The sequence below is a fragment of the Melanaphis sacchari genome, unplaced genomic scaffold, assembly GCF_002803265.2.
Source record: "Melanaphis sacchari strain LSU unplaced genomic scaffold, SCAv2.0 Contig72_pilon_pilon, whole genome shotgun sequence".
In the NCBI taxonomy this organism is placed as follows: Eukaryota; Metazoa; Arthropoda; class Insecta; order Hemiptera; family Aphididae; genus Melanaphis; species Melanaphis sacchari.
The window spans coordinates 1763287-1786567 of record NW_020271519.1 but is presented as its reverse complement, the minus strand read 5'-3'; the positions used below and the strand labels follow the sequence as shown (position 1 = coordinate 1786567).

Here is a 23281-nt window from a genome sequence, read left to right as displayed (position 1 = left end):
CTCGATCACAGTGGTGGTTTTTATGTCTACAGACGTAGCTTCGTCTGGGATTAATGTAGCTTCTTCGGGTTTTACAGATTCAATTTCGGGTAAAGGTTTTGTTTCCTCATCATCAAGCTCAGTAATTTCGGGTTTCGATTCAATCACCTCTACATTTTCAACTCCGTCTTTCACAGTTTTAATCGTTTTCTTTTTGGTAACCTTTTTCTTTCCTCCCTCGATCACAGTGGTGGTTTTTATATTGATTAAGGTTGCCCTATCAGGAATTATAGTGGTTGTTTCAGATTTATCAGACCGAATTTTGGATATAGGCATTGTATCCTCTTTTTGAGGTAATTTATCTAATTGACGCTTGTGTTGTTGTGTGTGTTTTATTTGTTTTTGTGTCTGTGTCTCCGTTGTTATTATTTGTTCTCCATGTAGTGCTGGCAATATGTCATCTGTAATATGTTTTAAAAAATTGTGTTTATGTGATTGTGTCATGTACATTTATTACTCATGTTTCTTATTTCTATTATGTGTGTGTTTATTGATATGTTATCTTTGTATATTGTTAAATGTTATGATTAATTCATTCCTTCTAATTTGTTTAGTTTTTACTTATTATTTTATCAAATACTGTTAAATTATATCTTCTTTGTTCACTATTTTGTTAGTGTTAGATGAAATTATTATTATTATTATTGTTTTTTTATTGTGTTTTTTTTCATGTTTTATTTTTTTATTTTTTTTTTATTTTTATAGTTTTTTTATAGTGCTATTTTATTGATCTTTTATCTATCCTATATTTTTTTGTTTTTTCGAATTTCATATTTTTCATTTCTTTTTTTTTATCACAATAGCCGGTTTTTAGTATATGTACCGTAGTTTATATTTATTTTACATTTTACATTTTTTACCTGTGCTCAATTGTATGTCAGTGATTGTTGCTCTTTGTTGGTCTATTTGTTCTTGTCTTAGGTTATCAGCAGATTCTAGTACTATATCTTCGTTGACTTTGATGCTATTATTTATTTGGGATACACCCTTCCTTGCTGTAAATTGAACTATCTTTTGATTTTCTGATGGAATTGGTCTTGTCTCCGATTGTATTTGATGTGATTCCAATGGTATTAATTCTAAAATTGTTGGCGTTATATTAAATTGAATTGGATTTGTTTCTTTGATTTTTAATTCTGTTTCGCTAGGGATTAATTCTTGTATTGTTAAGTGGTTTAGTTCATTTAATTTTATCTTGGCATATTTATCGAGAACTATGCTTGGGAATGTCATTTCTTCGACATTTGATAATAATTGTGCCTCTGTTGTTATTAATGGTTTTAATTCTTCCGTAGATATTAATGCTTTAGATGCACTTCCTATCTGCGTTTTATGGAAATCGCTTTCTCTATCACTACATATAACTTCAGAAATGATTGTCCCTAGTTTAGCATTTTCAATTGAAACTGATGCATTTGATGTTTTTGGTTTTGTTTCATATCTCGTAAATTGCTCTTTTTCATTTACTATTTGTTCATTTTGTATTAAACTTTCAAAATTTTCTGTCACCAATGTCGCAGTCGAATATATTGTATTATTAGTTTTTAAGTTTTCTTCTTTGCATTCAGGTATTACGTTTGAGACTACAATTCCAGACTGAGAGTCTTCAAATGTAACATTTGCAGTTTCATCTTTGGGTATTTTAATATTTAATGTACCTTCTTTTTCAGAAACATTTTGTTCACTATTAGTGATTGCTCTTAAATTTTCTAATGTAATTTTGGCAATTGAACTTTTACGTTTTGGTCCTACAGTAAATGCAGACTCTTTATCTTCACTTACTACATTCGAAATTATAATACTAGATTTTTCTTCCTCTAAAGAAAGTTGGGCATGTCTCAAATCATTTTTCTCTAAATCTACAAATATTCCCTCTTTTTCAGATATCTCCGGTTCTGTAATTACTACATTTTCTAATGTATCAGCTTTTACTGATGCTTTTTCTTCTATACTTTTAGGTTTTTCTAAAAGTCCTTCCGATTCTGATACTTCAAGCTTTGTTTGTATTATGCTGTTAAATGTTGAATGACTCGCTTTAGCAATGTTATATTCTGTTTTACACATTTGAGGTAAATCTTGAACATTTATACCAGCTATAATTTCTGTAACATTTGCAACTGGCTGTAGTATTAATTCAGAAATAGTTGCAGTTTCAGTATTTTGAGTTGGTGTTAAGAAATCACTTTCAGTTTCTATTATATTTGCTTCAGACACCTGAACATTTATATTATTTTCAAATGATATATTAATAATTTGTTCTTTTGGTACTATTGTTGATTCAAGGTTTTTTTCAGATTCAATCAATGTATGTTCTGATATTGAAGCAACGTCAAGTGTTGACTGAATCAATGATGCTTGTTTTTCTAAAACTTTATTTATTTTTAATGGCATTTCATTATAGTCTAATACGGTTTCACAAACATTCAATGATTTATCTTCTTTAAACTTAATTTCTGCTTTAAAATTGTCAAATTTAGGTGTTTTTGTAAACAGTTTTTCTTTTTCTAACGTATTTATTTCAGTTGATATTGCTGTATCATGTAGTTCTGATTGTGAAACTAATGCGTGATTTGTATCAATTATAGGAATAAATACATTACTAGTTGTACTTGATAAAATAGTTTCTGATACTTGTGGTACTTCATATAATTTTGATATCGATGTAATAAGTTTTTGTGGTTTTTGTTCTTTTTCAATATTTAACTTTTCGCCATTATCATCAGTTATCACCTCTGTAATTGTTAAACTATTATTAGGTATCATTGTAAGCTCAGCTTCATTTGATAATATATTAACTGGTTCTAGATTTTTTTCACTCTCCTGTACTGTGGTTTCAGTTTGAGATATATTAAAATGTGTTTCGAGTACAATATTAGCTGATTCTTCGTTTGTTTTATATTTATCAAGTGGTCTTAAATTTTCATCTGCTAATACAATAGAAGACTCTGCTGCTTCGTTTTGTAATATAGATTTTCCAGCTTTTTTTGTTTCCGGTAATTTTGGAGAAATATATTTTCCTTCTTTATCTTCTACAATTACTTCAGTAATATTTATGCTTTTTGATTCTTCAATATTTATGTCAGCCTTAGATTTTTGGTAGATTAAATTAGAATCAAATGGATTTTCTTTGTCCTCTGTTATTGTAATTGTGGATTGAATACTATCAAATGTATCTCGTATCGGAATAGCAGTTGATGATTTAGTTACAAAATCTTTTAAAGAACCTAATGCAGTATCTGATATTATTTCTAATTTTTTTGCTACCTCTTGCCCAGAAGTTATTTCTATTTGAGCATTTTTAGTAGATGGCATATCTAAATTCTTAACTTGACCTTCCATTTCATGAGTTATAACCTCAGTTATAGTTTTCGTCTCTTTTTCTTTTTCTACGTTTATGTTAGCATTAGAAAGTAATGGTTTGTATTCTCCTTCAAATATTTCCTCTTTATCATGACCTAAATTTTCAATAATAACAACACTACGAAGAACTTCCTGAGCTGGTATTATTGTACATGTTTTGACATTTGGAACTTGTAACTCACTTATACTATCTTCTATTTTTACTTCAAAAGCTTCACTAACTGGTTGACTGTCAGTTATATCGATTAAAGCTTGTTTTGTTATAGGTTTTGTTAAAGTCGTATAAATAGATTCCTTTTCACCTGTAATAATTTCTGTTGTATCAAGTAAATTAATAGTATCTATGTTAATCACTGCAACTTCTTTTTTCTTGTTTTTAGTCATTTTCAATTCACTCTCTTTTTCTAATGGACTAATTTCCATTTGATTAATTGAATCATAAGGAATTTGTGATGATTCTAAAAATATTTCATTAGGTGTAGTAGTATTTAAATCGATTAAACTCGTTTCTATAAAATTTTCTTCTGATTGAACAACTTTCATTGGACTGTAAACCGAAGAAACTTGTGCATTTTGTTGAATTTCTTTCTTAGATTCATTTAATATACTTTCTTTTTCAACTATAATTGCAGAAGTCACATTTAAACTTTGATTTTCTGGCAATATTTGTGAAACGTGCTTTAATAAAGGTTTGGTTTTTGTTTCATGTGGAATCTCGAACTCTTCTGGCCTAACTTCAGTTACCATGATTCCTAACAGTGGTTCTAACTGTTTCGTTGCACTTGATGGATTAAGCACATTTTTAGACAATGGAACAATATCGTCAGAAGTTTCTATTTCTTCGATTGAAACAGACTGATTTTCATCAAATACTATATTGGCTTCTAAACCTTTATTTCTTTCAAATATATCTAATGTTTTCTCTGATTCATTTGTTACAATTTCTGTTATCTCAATATTTTGGTCCATTTGAATTGTAAAATTGCAAGTCTTTGATGTGTTTTCGACAGATTTAAATGGAGTTTCAGATTCTTGATACATGGTTTCGGTCACTTCAAGACCATGAGTTTCCGTAGATTTTGGAATTACGGAAATGACAGACGGAAATGATTGGGCACGTAAATTTTGAGTAGAATTTTGAGAAACAACTTCAAAACTAGTTGCAACTTGTTGGGTTTCCGTCATATCACTTATTGCAGTGTGGCTTCTTGGTAATAATACAGAAATTAAATTTGTTTCTGATTCTCCTAAACATACTTCAGTTATTCCTAATGTTTGTTCCATTTCGTATTTTAGAGAGGCAGATTTTTCTGTTGATTTCGTAGATTGTTCAAAAGGAATTTCATTATCTTGAAAATTGACTACAGTTGTACTTATGCCTTCTAATAGTATATGTTCAGATGAAGCTTGATGGACAGTTTCTCTTATTTCTTTTAAAGGTTCAGCACACTCCAATGTATTTTTCTCGGATTTTTGAGGAACTTTATAATCAATTAAATTTGAAATTTTAGTTGCAATTTTTGTATTTAATTTATCGATTTTAAGGTCTTTTTCTTTGTCATTAATAACTGTAGAATTTATAATAAGTCCTACGTTTTCATTTAAACTTTGAACTGCATTTTTTATTCTTGGATGAATTAATTCAGGTAAATTATATTCAGGTTCTTGAACATTTATTTCAGATATTTCAATACATTCGAGGGGTTCTATAACTTGATTGCTTAATTTTGTTGAGTAATCAAAATCAGTTAATTCCTTTTCGCAAATTGAAATATTTGTTTCGTTAACTTGCAATCCTTCGTGGCTTAAAATATCTTGTTCAGCATGACGATAAATAGGTTGAGATTTTTCTAAAAGTTGGATTTCTTTTTCTTTAGGAAATATTTCAGTTACCATATAAGTTCCTGAATTATCTTCAACTAAAATATTTACTTTTTTTATATCGCATTTTTTATTATCATCTAATGAAGATTCTGTTTCTTGTATGACTATTTCAGATACTTCAACACTATGAACTTCATTTGGTTGAATAGTCTTAGCTGATTTTTGTTTTGGGAATTCTATTTTTAATTCTTCAATAGGACTTTCTACTTTAGTCTCGAATGTTTCCGCAACATCTTGTCCTATGATTGTTACATTACTTTTTTTATCCATAGGTTTATCTTCAATGACTAATTCTTGTTTGGTGTCTAGTTTAACTTGTTCAGTTATTTGAATACTCTTTATTTCTTCATATCTTAAATCCGCATGTCTCTCTGAAAATATATGATCGTCTACTAAATTGCCTTCTTTTTCAAGATGAGCATTTTCAAGTGACTCGATTGCCATTTGAGTGCTTTTAGATGACAAAGCATAAACTGATTGTGGTATAATTTCATCAAAGTCACTAGTAGAACTACATACCATTGTTTGTGATGTAACTCGGCATTCTTCTAAGATAATTTCTTGTTTGTCCAATGTATGTAAAGGAGTTTCTTGAGTTGTAAAATCTAATTCTTTATCTTGTGTTAAAATCTCAACAACATTAATAGGAATATCTAATTCACTGTAATTAGTATCCGCTTTTTTTGTATCTGGCATCACAAAATCGGACAATTTATTTTCTGAATCTGTTAATATTATTAAACTTGTTTCTAAACTATGATATGGTTTTTGAGATATTTGAGCCACTCCGGTTATTGGACTTTTATTTTTCACCGTCTCTACATTTTCACAAGTCGTTACATCTTGACCCACAAGAGGTTTAAGTGGTATAATATTAGCTTTAGCTGTTTTTTCTTGAGGTAATTTTGAAATAAAAATGTCTTCTGGTCTATTGTCAGAAATTATTTCTGTAATTTCTATTGCTTCATCTAATATTAATGATTTATTTGCAGAGCATAATAATGGAGTTTTGTCTTTAGTCATTTCTTGTTCTTTTTCAGATACATTAGTCTCATACAAAATTACACTTTCAAATGTACTAGTTTGATGATTCGCGTGCATTTCAGAAACTTCTGGTTGTATCAAATCCATAGTATAATCTCCAGTAACAATTTCCGAGCGATCAGCAATCTCTATTGGAACAAATTCAGTAATAGCTTTTTTACTTTTAAATACTTTTTGTTCAATTGTCTCATTTTCTTTTTCATAAAAAGGCTGTTCTGTTATATTTACACCATAAGCTTCATCAATTGTAATGTTTACATTTTTTAGCTGTTTCTTTTCTTTTTTCAGTAAAATATCTTCTGACTCATTTACCGATGCGACTTCTGACATTATTGCTTCATATGGTACGTGTTCTAATTTTGCATTATTATTCTTATATTTTTGTATATTTAATTTTTCAACAGCATCATTTGATATTATTTCTATTGTTTCAGCTACATCATGGCCAGTAAATACTGGAACAGCCTTTACATTTCCTGGTTTACTATCAAGTGATAAATTAGTTTCTGATTCATAAGTTGAAACTTCCTTAACAATAATACATTGGTCATCTACAAAATTGATTTGAGCTATTTTTGATGCATGTTGATTATTGTCTTTATAAGTATCTTCTAATTGAGTAACACAATTCTCCGGTGTAATTTCTTCAATAACTACAGCTTGAAGAGAATGAGATGGCACACTTACGGAATTGTGTAACTCTTGTGGTACTCTTAATGACAAAAGTTGCTCTTGTTCTGCTGCAATTGTTTGTTCTACAGTTATGCTTTTAATCGGGGAAAAACTTGTTTCCAATTTAGCTGAAATAGGTTTAGGTGTTTCATTTAATGGAATGTTATTCTCTTGCACATTAATTTGATATATTTGTTTGGCTTCTAATTCTTCAAACTTCGGTTTGGCCTCAAATGTTTTGTAATTCAAATTTGTTAATAATTCCGTTGAATAATCATCAACTGTGGTTTCAGTGACTATGCACGAATTATTCTCAGTAATACTAGTATCTGGTAATATTTTTAATGCTGATTGTGATGTAAAATTGGATTCTGTCTCGTTAGGTATAATCTCAGTTACTTCTAAGCCTAATATAGAGCTTTCAATTTGTTTCATTTCTGGTATTGCCGAAATTTTTAAATCAGATTCTGCTTCATTGATTTCTATTACTGAAGAACTACACACTTTATTCGCGTTGTTTATTGTTAGTTTTGCAGTATGTGATTGAGGTAAATGAGTATTGAATTTTTCTTCGTTTTCTTCTTGATTAACTGAATTTACAATTAAACTTGATTGTAAAATTATATCAGAATTTGCGAATGACTTCTCTGGTACATTTTCTTTTTCTAATTTAGTTTCTTTTTCATGTATGTTTGACTCACTTACTTTAATATATTTTTCAGCGATGATCGAAATATCTGCTTTAAATTTATTGAGTGGTTTCGAAGGATTATATTTTGCTTCTTTTTCTGAAGATTCTATTTGGAATGCAGTAATAGCATTATTTGATGCTACTATTATTTGTTCGGCGACTTCAGTAGGTACAATTATTTCTGGATAGTAATTTTCAGGTTGAATTTCTGAATGTGATTCACTGACAACTAATTGTTCGTTCAGTGGATATTCAACTGACGATTTCGCTGGTGTTGGTTTAAAATCATCTAGTAATTGACTTTCAGTGTGTGCTTCATTTACTTCCACAACATTAATACTTTCGTGTTCAATATAATCTTGTCTAGCATTTTTTTTCTGTGGCATAATTTCTTGTTTTATTTCACCTTCCTTTGTAGAGGCAATTGATTCTGTAACTACTTTTTGTGAATGTGAAATTATAGTAACCTTAGCTTCCTCATTTTTAGGTTTATAATCGGTTTCTTTGCCAAGACTTTGATTTGGATAAATTTCACTAATTGTTATACTTTCTTTAGGTATAACATCTTTTATCGCTAAACACGGTATGAATTCAAATGTTTTAACAATTTCTTCAAGAGGCGATTGGGCGTCTGGATGATCCGTAGAAAAACTTTCGTTAAATTCAAAAGCAGAGTTCGCTTTATGTTTTTTTATTTCTATTGTTTCTTTTCTGATTTCTTCTTTCTCTTCGTCGTTTGTTATTATGCTTTCCGCAGCACTTCGAGTTATTATTCTAATCTGAGCTTTTTCCGGTACATTATTAATATCTGTTGATAGCTCTACAGCTTCTTGCTGAGCAATTGTTTCATTTAAATATGTTGATGTTTTCAAAACAGTTGGACATATAGCTGGATATTTTTCTATATTGAATTCATATGTAATTTCTTCAGGAATAATTTCTTCTGCTGTGCTCGATTGTTCTACTTTATTAATTTTTATTATTTTTGTTTCTTTAGTGATAATTTCTTCTTCTTCCTTATCTTCGCGTTTACTTATATCTTCAATTTCTTTTTTTCGTTTCATAACTTTCTTCGTTTTAATCGGTTTATTTTCTGATAATTCTGTTATTGTAGTATCCGTAATATCAGTAATTTTAATATTGCTCTCTTCAATATTTTTCTGTACTTGTTCATTTTCTGTGGATAAACCAAAGTAATCGTCAAATACATATGCAAATAATTTGATATAGTACCAATTTCTAAACAATCCAATAATAATAAAAAAAAAAAATAAAAAAAAGTGGCCAAGACGATAGATATAGTTGAAGAAAATGCTGAAGAAGCGCAATTTAAGAAAATAGCGTAATAAACAACAAACACAAAGACTAAAAGAGAACATTTCATCATGATACATTGAGCACCTTTGATTTTAGTTATTACATTATATAATAATTTAATATTTTTGATATATCATTTAATAATATATATTTTAACTTATGATATTCATATAATTAATAAATTATAGTCGGAAAATTAAGATTTATATGGTAAAACCGTATTTTACAATACAAAGTTATATGGTGGTTTTTCAAGAAGTTTTCAATAAATTTTATTATGAATTTTTTTAAATTGATTTAATGATTTGCAAAAATAATTGAAAGCATGCATTTTATGTTTCTGTAGTTAAAATTAATGATAAAAAATATTTTATAAATCATTTTTCAATACAAAAATTAGAAAAATATACTATACTAAGTTTTACTATTATTTTATTGTTAGCAAAAAAAAATTTAAAAATTATTATCGTTTTAATCTGTTGGTAGGTTTACAAACTATAACAAAAATCAAAGTACACCAGTAATTAAGAAATGCATGTATTAATTTAAAATAAAGGTTTAAATTATTATGTATAGTTTACAAACAAATTATTTTGTTAAATAAATATTAATTGTTATCTATTAGTATAAAATATATAGTAATTAATAGCACCGATTCACAATAGGATTACTTTTGAAGTTAAAAATACTGAATAGACTTACCGTTAGTATAATCAATATTTTTAAATCGCCAATAATCATTTATCAAAACACTGTTATTAAATAGCATTAAAATAAGCTGCATTTTTATTTAATGATAAGAGCTATTTAAAATCATTTAAATAGTTGACTGAAGCTGAAATATTGAAGCTATATGCGTTGTATAATAAGTGTACATTATAACATGTGTATATCATATAAATTATAGTGTATAACATAGTTTTTATAATGAAACAGTTGAAATAAAAAGTATAATTCTTAATTATCGTGTTTCAACTAATAAAATTGAAATATTAATAATAATAATAATAAACTTACCAACTGTCAAACTGTCATTGATTGTTTTGGTTAATCTCTTTGTTGAACGTGTCTTATTCTTAACTTCTTAAAAAAAAAACAAAAAAAGCATAATATTACCAAAATATTAAAATTAATTATATCATAGTATAATACTAATTTGATAATTATTATAGTAATAACTAATAATATAAATGCAACAGCTAATGCATTTCAAAAACTATTTAATTAAAATTTATAAAACATAATTAAAAATAATATTTTTATTGTGGGTACTTATTAAGTAAAGTTCAACGTCGTAAATATTAATTTGAAAAATAAATAATATTAAATTTACCGTTTATTAATACGTTTACAGGTTCACTAATTTCAGCTGTATCGGTGATCGTGTCATCTGTAGTAATTTGAGATGCGTGCTCGAAATCCCAGGTGCTGATTTGGAAATCTTCTGGTGTCAAGTAAGTAATTATCTCTTCCAATGTGCTATGTTTTAACTCGACCATTGTCATAAATGCTTTAAATACTTCGTTGACTGTTTCAGGTATGGTGGATTCTTTGGTGAAGACGTCAGCCACCAGTGATGTGTATCCTTCACGTTCGATGAGATGCACCATGGCTGACTGAGCTGGCGCAGTCCTCAACGCAGGGAACTGACCAGTAGTGTACTCTTGGATCACCTAGAAGAAAAACAAACACCGTGTAAACACTTAATGTTTCAAAATTTGAATAAATTTAAGTTTTTAATATTATTTAAAATTAATATTATATTTAAAATTAAAAATATTTATTTAGAAACATAGAGAAAAATCAAATTAAAACTTGTCAAACAACAGAAATAAATAACTCGTCGTATTATTTAAATAAAAAAAAAACTAATTCAACCTAATTTAACTTTTTTAATTTCTAATTTATTAGACTAATAATTTGCTATGTCTATTATTTGTTTACAGACAGAGCTATTACCTGTTCTGTGGATATGCCATGTCGGGTAAGTATATCGATTGTAGCCAGTTCTCGTAATGGATATTCAGCCGGTCCAAACTCAGCCAGTTCAACTTGATCTAACACTTGGTCAACTTCATTGACCACTGTGGGCTTCCGGATCTTGAGTGCCGTGAACAGTGCAGATTCTTCGGATAGTTTTGCACGAGCGAATTCGGGTCCGGGAACTTCCCTGACCGTCTCGTCCGAAATTGTTTCTGACGTAGACAACGGTTCGCGTTCCGGTAACGACGGTTTCTCCTCTACCTACGAACACAACATAAGTATTATTATTATATATTTTGCAGTGATAATTAAGTTCCTCCATGTACAAAATCCAAAAATTCTTATTCAATTAGTTGAATTTAACTAACTTTTTTATAATAAAAATTTAAAATGGCTCTTATTTAGTGAATTTTGAGCTTAAAACTATTGTTGAAAATAAATCGAAATGATTTAAACATAGATAGACCAACTTTAATTAAGCATTAAAAATATATATTACCATTTATAAAAAAAAAAAAAAATTGTACAGCACGCATATGTACGCTGTCAGTGTTAAATATTATTAATTTTCTAGTAATAAATTAATATTTATTTACAACCTTAGTTGATAATATATATCAAATAGATCAAAATTAAATCTCCATGAACAGACATGGAGTATGAATAATTAAACAATGATTAAAAATAAAATTAATTTGAAGAATATAACGTATTGGTAAAATATTATAAAATAAATATTTATTTATTGTTAAAAGTATACAATATTTATAATTAATTTAAAAATATAATATAAAAATACATTTTTTCTCTCAAAAATGTTATAATGCGGATAATTGACACTTCACTTTATATACCTATGTCCTATTTAATATTTTTTTGCATTATGGAAATGTAGAAATATAAAGTTAAACTTTTATAAACAAAATCAGTCTACAAACTAATGAATGTTAAATAATTAATCTAGTAGATCTTAAATTTAAAAACAATTTTAGATATTGATGAAAATAAAATCTAAGAATACTATTTGTAATAAATCTCTCACCTTATTATTACAAAATAAAAATTATTACTCATCGAATAAAATTAACAGAATAAAAATTAATTCAATAAAAATAATTTAATAATTACCGTTTTAGTAGTTGTAATACTATGTGGTTCTTTTATTTCTATTTCATTGAATGATCTATAATATATGATAAGAATTGTGAATATTTCATATTTAACATAGTTTAACACATTTTGCAATACTTACTCAAATTCCTTTTTAGATTTCTTCTTTATAGTTTTCTTTTTTGTCTTTTTCGTTTTCTTCACTTCTTCTAATTCTTTTTCTTCAACTTCTTCTTCGGTAGCCGTGAATGTTTCATCTCCAAGTTCTAAACATAATTATAAATTTAACTCAATTAAACATTTTTAACATTTTTATATGTTTTTTTTTTTTTTTAATCGTTATTACTTTTAACATAAAGTTTTGCTTTATTTTTAGCTTCTCCTAAATTACTGTTAGCTTTGCAAATATAGACACCTTCATCTTCCTTTGTTACTTTTTTAATAGTCAATGTTGTTTTAGTGTCAGTGATTTTAACTTGAATATTAGATGAGTTCCTGACAATTTTGTCATCGCGATACCATATAATCACTAAATTCAAAAAAAGGTTATAAGAATGTGTATTGTATAATATTACGGGACTATATATTCATACCAGGCGTAGGATTTCCTGAAAATTGGCATTCAAACACAATCGTTTCATTTTCAATAGCTCGTTCGTCCTTTAATTCGTTTACAAAGCTTGGTACACTTTGGAAAGCTGTAACAGTAATTATTTAAATAGATTATATAAATTATTTAATTAAATTTATTATGATTTCTGTAATGTTTAACATTTTTGAAAAAGCTTACCGTCTTGCTGACTGCTGTAGGTTGATATAAATAATGTAAAAATTATTTAAAAAGGAAATTAGCATTAATATTTCTACGAAGAACAAAATATTTATTTTTGATTTATTATAAATAAATCAATTCGATTTTTTCGCAAGTCGTCGTTATGTACCTAAAATATACTCAGTTCGTCGAAAGATTAGACCACCCCCACTTTAAAGAAACTGGTGATAACTGATAAGTAAACGGGCCGTAGCCATCATGTGATGTAGTGGGAAGGGGTGGGGGAGAAACGACGAGTGTTCGTCCATCGCGCAGGTCTGGTTTGTCGGTGAATTAACTTAAAATATGGTTTATCTATGGTTTAATATTCTGAGTGATGCGATAAATGTATTGAATTAATAACCATATAAATATTATTATTTTTTTTTGCCTATTTGTATACGATATATAGAAGTAAAAATGTTTTGATTTTATTTATTTATTTGGTTTTTTTTTAAACTTCTAATTTTTTTCTGGTAGGAAAGAAAATCTAGTTATGACTTTTAGGAGATCAAAATTTAAAATGTCAAGTACTTTTCTTAATGATGGGAAAAACAATTGGAGAATAACGGAAATTTGTATGACAAATATTTTTTTATTCGTTTGTCTTTAAAATAAACAACCGAAAAAACTTTGAAATTTTCACGAAATGTTTAAATTTGTAAATTCCATGTATGGTTGATTTTTTAAAACATTTTAATTTTTAAAGTCAAAATAGACATTAGACTTTCTTTATGATAAGTATAACATTAAAAAAATATTCTCAAAGCTCGTAAATTTAATACGTGGTTCCTCATGATTTATTTTTGATGCTATTAAAATATATAAGCGATTTATTGGTACCTACGACTTTTCTTATAAGCATTAAAATATATGCATTTTTTACAGTATAAGAGATAACGAACATATTAAAATTAATTGGTACCTAAAATAACATTGGCATTTTTACTGTCTATTATTATTTATTATTTAACTAATAGGTTTTTAGTTTATGTATACAATGATTTATTATTGAATCCAAATTAAACATATACGTGGTTGGTGAGTAAACGGAAGTGTCGAAAGAGTAACCTATTTTCTACTCATTTTTAAAATTATTTTCCAATTATTTTAAATACAACACTTCCAGAGTACCGACTTTATCCAATTTGATATTAGAAACCACCTTAACAGTTAATTATGAAAAATTTTTTTTGCTACTTCCAAAAATTATATTCTATACAAAATAAAAAACATGTATATGTTGTGGAACCGATACATTCGTTGCACCATTCAGAATCGAGTGTATAAAATCATATAATATCCTACTAGTATTAATATCGATATAATATTTTTAATTAATTATTAATACGCTATGTTATATTGCATATTTTTGTACACTATTTATTATATTGTTATATTTCTTCAAAGTCAAATCTAATTATCTACCATACCCATATAATTATTATACAATTTATTTTTGTTGTTACGCGCTTATATTTTTACGTGAACACAATACGATCGTTGTGTACATAGATAACATGATTCTATTAATAAAATTCGCTTATTGTGCTTACAACAATACAGCCACATTAGTGTAGATATGAGTTCTAGGCACCTATAAGTATAACCAATGTTTATATTTCATAACTATTTACCATTGTTAACACTTATTTTAACTCTTAATTTATAATTTGGCTGCTGCCATAATAACTTGTATCTAGGTACATATTGGCGGATCAGGTAAATTTCAGTGTCGAGGAACAAAAATAAATAAAAATTTAAGTATAAAAATAATTTTTTTTTTTCATTATAAATCAGTACGAGTATAGCAATTAATCATAAATTACTGATTATTAAATAATTGTGTACTCAATGCTATATATTTAATAAACGATAATAAATTTTAATAAAATTAGTGATTTTTAGATGATAATATTATAATCGTTTTTATAATTTCACAAAATTGGCGTATTGAAATTTAAAATAGTAATATTTATCATCTTCTTGCATATCAATATATTATAATGGTATAAATTAGAAAATATCGGGTGATATTACTTTAATATTTGTGCGAATAATAATTAAATTATAATTGAAACTAGTGATAAAATATTATGGCATTTAATAAGAAGAAAAGTAAATCATCACTCTTTTGTTTAGTGTTATTTAAAATGATCGGAAACGAAGATTTTCTGCTTTTGTGTAACACATGCGTATCACAGTTTAGATGCGTTTTTGATTTTAAACTATCAAATGATATAAAATCTAAAAATATTTTAAATTTATCATTAAGTCTACTTGAGATGAACTCTTAACATTTTTATTTATATTTTTGAAGGAATGAAAGATATTTTTTTTATTTTTACTTCTGGTATATATATTTTTAACAGATTTAAATCAAAATATAAACAATACAGGACAAGTCTATTGTATGTAGGACTTCACGAAAAATCCAAACTGGTATTCAGATATCATACTATTTTACTATAATTGATCGTTACGTATTCTTTAAAGAATGTCAGTCAAAAACGGGAAACCATCAGTTCTAATCACCTTCAATTAAAAAAAAAACACTTTTTAGGTGGTAAATTGATTTTAAAGTAATTCTTGACTATATCATAATAATATTATTGCCAGAATAAAATACTAAAATACAAGGAACTTTAAATAGGCAATTTCACTACACCACTTACAATTTAAATAAACCTTTTTTGTTGCCCAGTACATCATGTACGCTTTGAAAAGCAAGAACCAAGATACAGTTATTAGAGTTGTGATTAATTTATATTTTAAAAAAAACGTCAAAATCAAAACGTCCGCGGAAAAAATGTCCAGATAAAGTTCTTACCGTACCATATTTACGTTTGTGTATAAAAATTAAATATAATGACAATATACTAATGGTAAATATCATAATACTACATTATGTTGTTAAAAATGAAAATATACTTGTGTGGTACAAAATGTAGCTATAAAAACTACATAGTAGTACCTGTATTCAGTGGCGGCTCGTGGGTTGGACGACGGGACGATCGCACCTCCTACTAAAACTATTTAAAAGGAGAAAATTTATATTCTTAATTCTATATTTCCAAAAAATAATTGTTATTAAAACTGCAATCTTTGAACTTCTAGTAATATTTTGTTGTGTACGAACTGCGAGCATTAAATTTGTTTCCCTCAGATACCAGGAGCATATGGGTACGCATGCACACATTGCATACACGAACAGTGTCTGGACGACCGGCAGCGTCGTCCACATAATAAAATATTAGTATAATGCTATAATCGGTAATTTATTTTTAAAATTAACTGTGTGGCTGTATTTCACTATTATATACATTATAGGCTGTATTATCAAACTATCTCGAACTGGATTATCACTTAACTTCCCGAAAATGTTTCATATTTATCGTAATTTTTTTTAATGTTATAACTTGAATTCAATTTTTGTTATTTTAGTATAAAAATATTTTAATAATAGTTTTAATAGTGAAAAGTTATTACTTAGTTTTTGCCAATATTTATATCTAAATATTTTTATACCTTGAAGTTTTAACTTAAACATTTTGATTGTAACTTGAAGCTATTTTTATCTAATACAACTAAATTTATCTGTAACTAGTGAAATAATATTCTTTTTTATTTAGGTACCTACATGTTATTATTAAAAAATCTTTACCTCATCTTTTTTTTTTTAATACAAAACTGTCTGTTGATAACGCAATGAATTCATTTAAATTTGCGTGCTGATTGTTAAATCAATTGCATTAAATATAAAATATATGATATATATCATTAAGGATAAAAAAAAAAATGGTTAAAAAAAACACAAGCACTAACAATAAAACTAATATTATTTCATACAATTACAAACAAACAAAATAAAATAAGAAAACACACTTAAGTTAATAACACAAACATAGATGAAGTCGCACCGTTTCGTTTCATCTGATTTTGAAAATAAGTAAACATCAAAACTCAACGATATCTATAAATCTATGTTAACTACACTGTAGATAACATAGATTTAAAGATTTGATATATATTTTAATTATTGCAGAAAGACACCGTCAACTCATCACCGATTAATCTTTCCAAGTCATCGATAAATAAGTAAATTACTACAGGTGTATTTTTACAAAACGAAACCTTGCGATTTTATAATTTATAAAATATTTTAATTCGTTAGCTAGCTCACACAAACTAAAACACACGTCACTACAAGACGCATACAAACCATTCTGCGATGATGAAAAAAATAAAAATAATCGGTTATAATAATATTATGAAAATTCACGGGTTTCAGTTAGTTATTTTCTCGGTTTTTCATCGACGAATGCCGCGTGAAGCCCGCCGTCAGTGGACATGCATTGGCTCTCCAGTAACAGAAACTCTTGGAGCTCGTCTTGGCTGTCAGCCGTATGCAGCTGGAAGAACATTTCCGGGTCTATTTCGCGGGGCTCCAGCGGATGGCCAACATACTTGCGGCGGTTATACGCAGCCACCGATTCGTCAGCATGCGTCCTTGGGTAAGTCTGGCTGCGGCCGGTTGGATCTTCGGTCTCTGCCGCCGAAGAGGACGACACCTCCTGGCAGGACAAGGACCGAACTCGATCCGAGCCGCCGTCAGAAGAATTGGGTTCACTACGCTCTTGTATGGGGCTCAGGTAGAACGCGCTGTTGACGTCATAATCGGCAAAGTACGTACCGTATCGGAGGACCGTATCGTCCCCGTCGTTTTCATCCGGCCGGGTTTCGGGACTGTACACACAACAAGCGTTTAAACTATCAGCGATGCATTTACCTTGCAATTGTTCCCGCAACTCTTCCATCTGGGTCACCCACGATGGCTTCCTATAGGCTTTCGTCCCTTTGATACCTAAACAACACGAATACCACATTATTTAGTAATTATTTTTTTTTTTAACAGCATTTTGATAGCGTCTTTTATGAAGGGTGTTTATATTTATATGTGTAAGTTTAATGTTTATGAATGTGTGAGTGTGCAAGATAATAATCAACAAAATATGAATCAATAGGAAAGATGGCGAAGATAACGTCGGTCGAAACTGAAAAACAAAACAAACTATATAGTTTTGAGTACACACATGTCCGAAGAACATGCTTAATCGTAAACCGCGTGTTTTGGAATAGCCGGAGTTATTACCTGGAATTACTAGAGTTCTGGTTGTAACTGTTCCGTGCTCGTTTGTAGCTTCGCACGTAATTTCTCGTGCGCTCTCTGTTGGCCTTTTCTTGATCGTTAAAACAGATACTCCTTCATCGTGTTCTTCAATTTTGAATTCTTCGTTGGGCGTTATTTCTATACCACTCTCGTACCAACGAGTCTTGGGCTTGGGAGTACCTTTTACTTTCACAATAAGGCATATTGTGGTTATCTTTTCTTCTTCTTCCTCTTCCTCCTCCTCTTCCCAAACTGTTTCGGTTTGTAGCTCCGTTTCGAAGTATGGCGCTTTTCCGGTAGTAGCAACTTCTTTTTCGATCGTCTCCTCTACATCTTCTTCATCTACAGAGAACACAACATTTGAAAAATATATTTTATATAACATATAGGTTTGTTACATTAATGCTGTTATTAATAACTAGGGAACGAATTTGTATGAAAATGATTATTTTCATTAAAACAAGGCATTTTAAATTTAATAATAAATGTTAACGACTTAAATCATTCTTATTAAAATGATGCAAATTGTATTTTACACATTTTCACATATTTTGGTATAATTACATATTCTTACATATTTCACTAATGTGTAAATATTTTTAAACATATTTTATTATTTAATCATTCATACTTTTAACGCCATGTTGCAGTAAACAAAAACATCCATTTATCCAGCCAAATTTTTTCCATATACATATTTTGATGTATTTAGCATATATTTTATAAATTAAACTTCTATATTTATGCACATATTTTTGTTATTTTTATAAATCCATTCCCATAAATAACATTATTCAAATATTTTACCTTCAATCAATACTGTAGTTGACGTCTTCGCTTCCCCACGATTATTAGTGACCACGACTTCATAACGCCCACTGGTCTTTTTAGTGATTTTCTTTATGATTATTACGGTTGTGGTCTCAGTTATAGTTAAGGTACGCATAAACGTTTTTTTATCGGTGATGTCTTTACCATTGTGTAACCACCGAACTTTTAACTCGGGAGTTCCTCTGAAATGTACGTCTAACGTTACGCACGAATCTTTTTTTGCTATGATTGGTTGCAAAGGTTTCGTTATGCTTGGTGCTTCCTCCTCCAACGGTTTAGGTATTTCTTCAACGACTTCGTCTACGTAAAATAAAATATATCATATTAAAAATAGGTTAGTTTTAGTCAAACGTTTACGATGTAACTTAAATTCAATTTCGAGCATTTTGACAAAGAAATATATTTTTAAAAATATTTCTTGAAAAAAATATCTAAAAGAACTATACAAAATCAATTATTAAAAAAAAAAAAAACTTTTACTCAAAATAATCTAAATATTTGAAACTTAAATACGTATAGAAAATAATTATTTTATTCGGAATGTTTCAAATTTAAAGTTATATGCTACTACGGAGTACGGGGTAACACTTCCCCAATCATAAAATTAATTATTATTTATTAAATTATCATTTTACTGGTTTCATTAATTAACCTCCCTAATTTTGAGACTAATTATTCAATTTATTATTTATTGTCACTTTTCAAATTAAGTTATTGTACACAACTGTATAAATTGTGTATAACTTTGATAAAATAAAAATAAACTTTTACCTATAATCAAATTGGCTCTGCACTGGGCCACACCAAAATCGTTAACTGCTTTTACTGTGTAATCATTTACGTCTAATTCCGTAGCGTTACAGATCGTAAGTTTGGACTCGCCAGTCTCCGGTATGTAAGATATGACATGACTGTCATCTGGCACGATTTGTTCATCGCCGCGACACCATACGACAATTGGCGTTGGTGTTCCGGAAACCACGCAACTTAGTTCTACAGTTTCGGTTGGCTTGGCAGCTTTAGGTTTAATCGGGACAACGAATGCAGGAGCAATTCCGGTGTCATATTTTTCTGTAAATTCAATATCATTAAATTTTTTTCTGATTACGAGTGGAGGATATAAAGCTAAAAAAAATTATTAAGTTATGACACTAAATATAAGTTTTGAATATTTAAACAAACGGCATGATATAATATTAAGCATTAACACATACCATACTATATAAATACTATATTATTATACTATGTAGTATGTATTAAATATGACAATATTATACATAAGTCTTCATGTATGGTCGCATTAAAATTGTTATGATATGATAATATTATGTTAAATGTATATCATATAATATTTATATATAAATAATTCTTAGTTGTTCTTTTCAAGTAAAAATCTTAAATGTAGTATAACAAATAATATATAGTAATATAAGTAGGAATAGAACATATTTTATAATTTTCATAAATTTTTTTTTTAGTCATATATTATATTGCAAACCTAAGATTATTTAAGAGTTAAATAATTAAGGCAATACACATCCTAACTCTATTAATAATAAAGTATAATATAGTATTGGTATTTATTTATAGTATTTATTTTTAAGACCTAAGGAGATTAACTAATTTATAATTATCATTTTTAATTACTGATTACTAATATTTAAAAACGACACTAATAAAAACATTATATTATATATTATAAATTATGATATGTAATCATATAGAATTTTAGATAACAAAAAGTATAGATTTATTATACTATTATTATTAATATTACGCGTTAATAACTTATTAAAATAATTGTAATATTTGACTCACCTAAAACTAAATTAGCTCTGCATCTAGCTCTTCCAAATTTGTTAATTGCTTCAACAGAATAATGCGCTTCGTCAATTGTTGTTGGTTTTTCTATGGTCAAAGTGGATTCTCCAGTTTCTGGAATAAACTGAATTGTATGCAAATCATCAGGAACAATTTCGTCTTTTCCACGACACCAAACCAAAGTTGGCACGGGATTACCAGTCACCAAACATCGTAAAACGGTTGTTTGGTCTGGTTTTGCTAATACGGGCTTTATGGGCTCAACAAAGGTTGGTGCTACACCGAAAACGTCTTCTTCTGTAAATATTGAATTTATAATTTATTTTTTACATATTAAGATCATTAATATACATTTTATAGTCAATACATTTATTTTATAATATTACTTACGTATAATTACATTTGCCCGACATTGAGCTCTGCCATACTTGTTAGTTGCCTTTACAGTGTACGTGTTTTGATCAACTTCAGTCGCCTTTGAAATAATAAGTTTTGATTCACCCGTCTCTGGTATGAACGTTATTGAATGAGTGTTATCTGGAATTATTTCTACTTCACCTCTAAACCAAACAACCGTTGGTGTAGGTATTCCTCTGACCAAACAATTTAATTCGGTGGACGTATTAGCTTTGGCGATTTTTGGTTTTATTGGTTCTACGAACATGGGTGCTTCGCCCGATTCGTCTTTTTCTAATCAAAGGAAAACGTAAATAATCAACAGAATTTATAACATTTTTTAAAATTTACTTACGAATAATTAAATTTGCACGACATTGTGCTTGGCCGTATTTATTCACAGCGTTCACGGTATAAATAGTTTCATCAATTTCGGACGGGTTTAAAATTGTTAAAATCGATTCTCCGGTTTCCTGATGGTATGTGACTAAATGACTTTCATCGGGAATGATTTCTTCGTTTCCACGACACCAAATTACTAACGGGTTTGGTGTTCCTCTTACGGTACATTTAAGTTCAGTAATTTCATTTGATTTGGCGATTATCGGTTTTACTGGTTGTACGAATGTCGGTGCCTCTCCGAGTTCATCTTTTTCTATGTAAATTTAAAAAATGAGCAATTGCGTTTATATAATATCATATACAACATTACTCACGAACTATTAAATTCGCTCTACACTCAGCCCTTCCAAATTTATTCGTCGCATTAACTGTGTACGTTGACTCATCAATATCATCAGGATGCAGTATTATAAGTTTAGATTCTCCAGTTTCAGGAATGTAAATTAGCGAATGACTTTCATCTGGTATAATTTCTTCGTCATCGCGGCACCATACAACTGATGGTGATGGAATACCTTTGACTAAGCACGTAAGTTCAGTTGTTTCATTGGCTTTCACAACTTTCGGCTTCAACCGTTCTACAAACTTAGGCGCTTCTCCATATTCCTCTTTTTCTAAAATTTAAGAATTTAATTATTTATTTTAAATCGAAATTATTTATAATATATTACCAAATGTAATATGTGCCATGCATTCAGATTTCCCGTGAATATTCACTGCTTTAGCTAAATATGTTGATCGATCAACATCCATAGGGTTTATTAATGTTAAAGTGGCTTCACCAGTTTTCGAATCAAACGAAGTTGTGTACTCGTTTTCATCCGAAATTATTTCTTCATTTTCACGACACCAAATTATTTCAGGTATAGGAATTCCTTTCACAATACACCTTAGTTCAATAGATTTTTTCCCTCGGACTTTTCTAGGTTTAATAGGTTCCACAAAAGTTGGAGCTTCGCCAACTTCTTCAGAATCTAAAATAATTAAAAAAGTGTAAGAGAAAATAAATTCAAAATAAAAAATCTTATCTAATAACCTATTAATTTCATAAGCTTAACAAACAATGATATGGCAAATGATTAAAATTATTAGCGCTTATTTTTAATGTATTTTATAAATAGATTACATTATGTACAATATTTAAATAAACAACATCACACAAAAATGTTAAATCACTCGAGGACATCACTGACACTCTAATTCTACCTAACACCACTAGAAGTGCAGTACAAGTTGAAATGCCAGCTGAATTTGTAGCTTGGCAAACATAAACACCAGCCTGTTCCTCTGTAGGCTTAGAAATCCTCAATGTAGATGTGTTCTCGTAAACAATTATTTCGTAAACATCGGTTGTTTGTAGTTCACGATCATCCCGGTACCATTTGACTTCAGGTGAAGGGACTCCCCCCACAGAGCATGTAAAAGCAGTAGGCTTTTCATGTTCTGCTACTAATGGTTGCACTTTTTCAATGAAATAAGGTGCTACAATTTCACTTTCAGCCGCTTTATGTTCAGGAATTTCCTCACTTCTTTTTATACTAACTATTTCAAGATCTCGCAAAGGGCTATCCACGCTTACAGTTTTCGGTAAGGGTGACTTTTTCGATTTCGACTTTATGTCAATTTTAGGTGAATCATTAGTTAAAGGCTTAGGTTTTTCTATTTTATCATCATTAATTTTATTATCATCTAAAGGTTTTTTTATGGGAATAGGTTTTAATTTTATTTCTTCAGGTAACTCTGGCTCTGG

General features: G+C 28.7%; 1 protein-coding gene across 1 annotated transcript in view; it reads right to left on the bottom strand.

Moving 5' to 3' along the window:
- Window positions 1-34: 34 nt before the first annotated feature.
- Window positions 35-23281, bottom strand: part of LOC112600803 (titin-like) — a gene marked incomplete at its 3' end in the record, with an annotated part of 24754 nt that continues 1507 nt past the window's right edge. Inside the window, exons 4-27 of the mRNA XM_025348104.1 lie at window positions 22738-23275; window positions 22203-22505; window positions 21846-22145; window positions 21485-21784; window positions 21124-21423; window positions 20731-21030; window positions 19684-19983; window positions 18889-19212; window positions 18064-18423; window positions 17701-17775; window positions 12694-12798; window positions 12447-12629; window positions 12243-12366; window positions 12119-12173; window positions 10967-11251; window positions 10341-10680; window positions 10025-10090; window positions 6766-8867; window positions 5409-6594; window positions 5094-5318; window positions 2744-4880; window positions 1185-2647; window positions 900-1118; window positions 35-440 (exon numbers count right to left, since the gene is read on the bottom strand). Coding sequence (XP_025203889.1) covers window positions 35-440; window positions 900-1118; window positions 1185-2647; window positions 2744-4880; window positions 5094-5318; window positions 5409-6594; window positions 6766-8867; window positions 10025-10090; window positions 10341-10680; window positions 10967-11251; window positions 12119-12173; window positions 12243-12366; window positions 12447-12629; window positions 12694-12798; window positions 17701-17775; window positions 18064-18423; window positions 18889-19212; window positions 19684-19983; window positions 20731-21030; window positions 21124-21423; window positions 21485-21784; window positions 21846-22145; window positions 22203-22505; window positions 22738-23275 — 11996 coding nt within the window. The remainder of the gene's footprint in view (window positions 441-899; window positions 1119-1184; window positions 2648-2743; window positions 4881-5093; window positions 5319-5408; window positions 6595-6765; window positions 8868-10024; window positions 10091-10340; window positions 10681-10966; window positions 11252-12118; window positions 12174-12242; window positions 12367-12446; window positions 12630-12693; window positions 12799-17700; window positions 17776-18063; window positions 18424-18888; window positions 19213-19683; window positions 19984-20730; window positions 21031-21123; window positions 21424-21484; window positions 21785-21845; window positions 22146-22202; window positions 22506-22737; window positions 23276-23281) is intronic.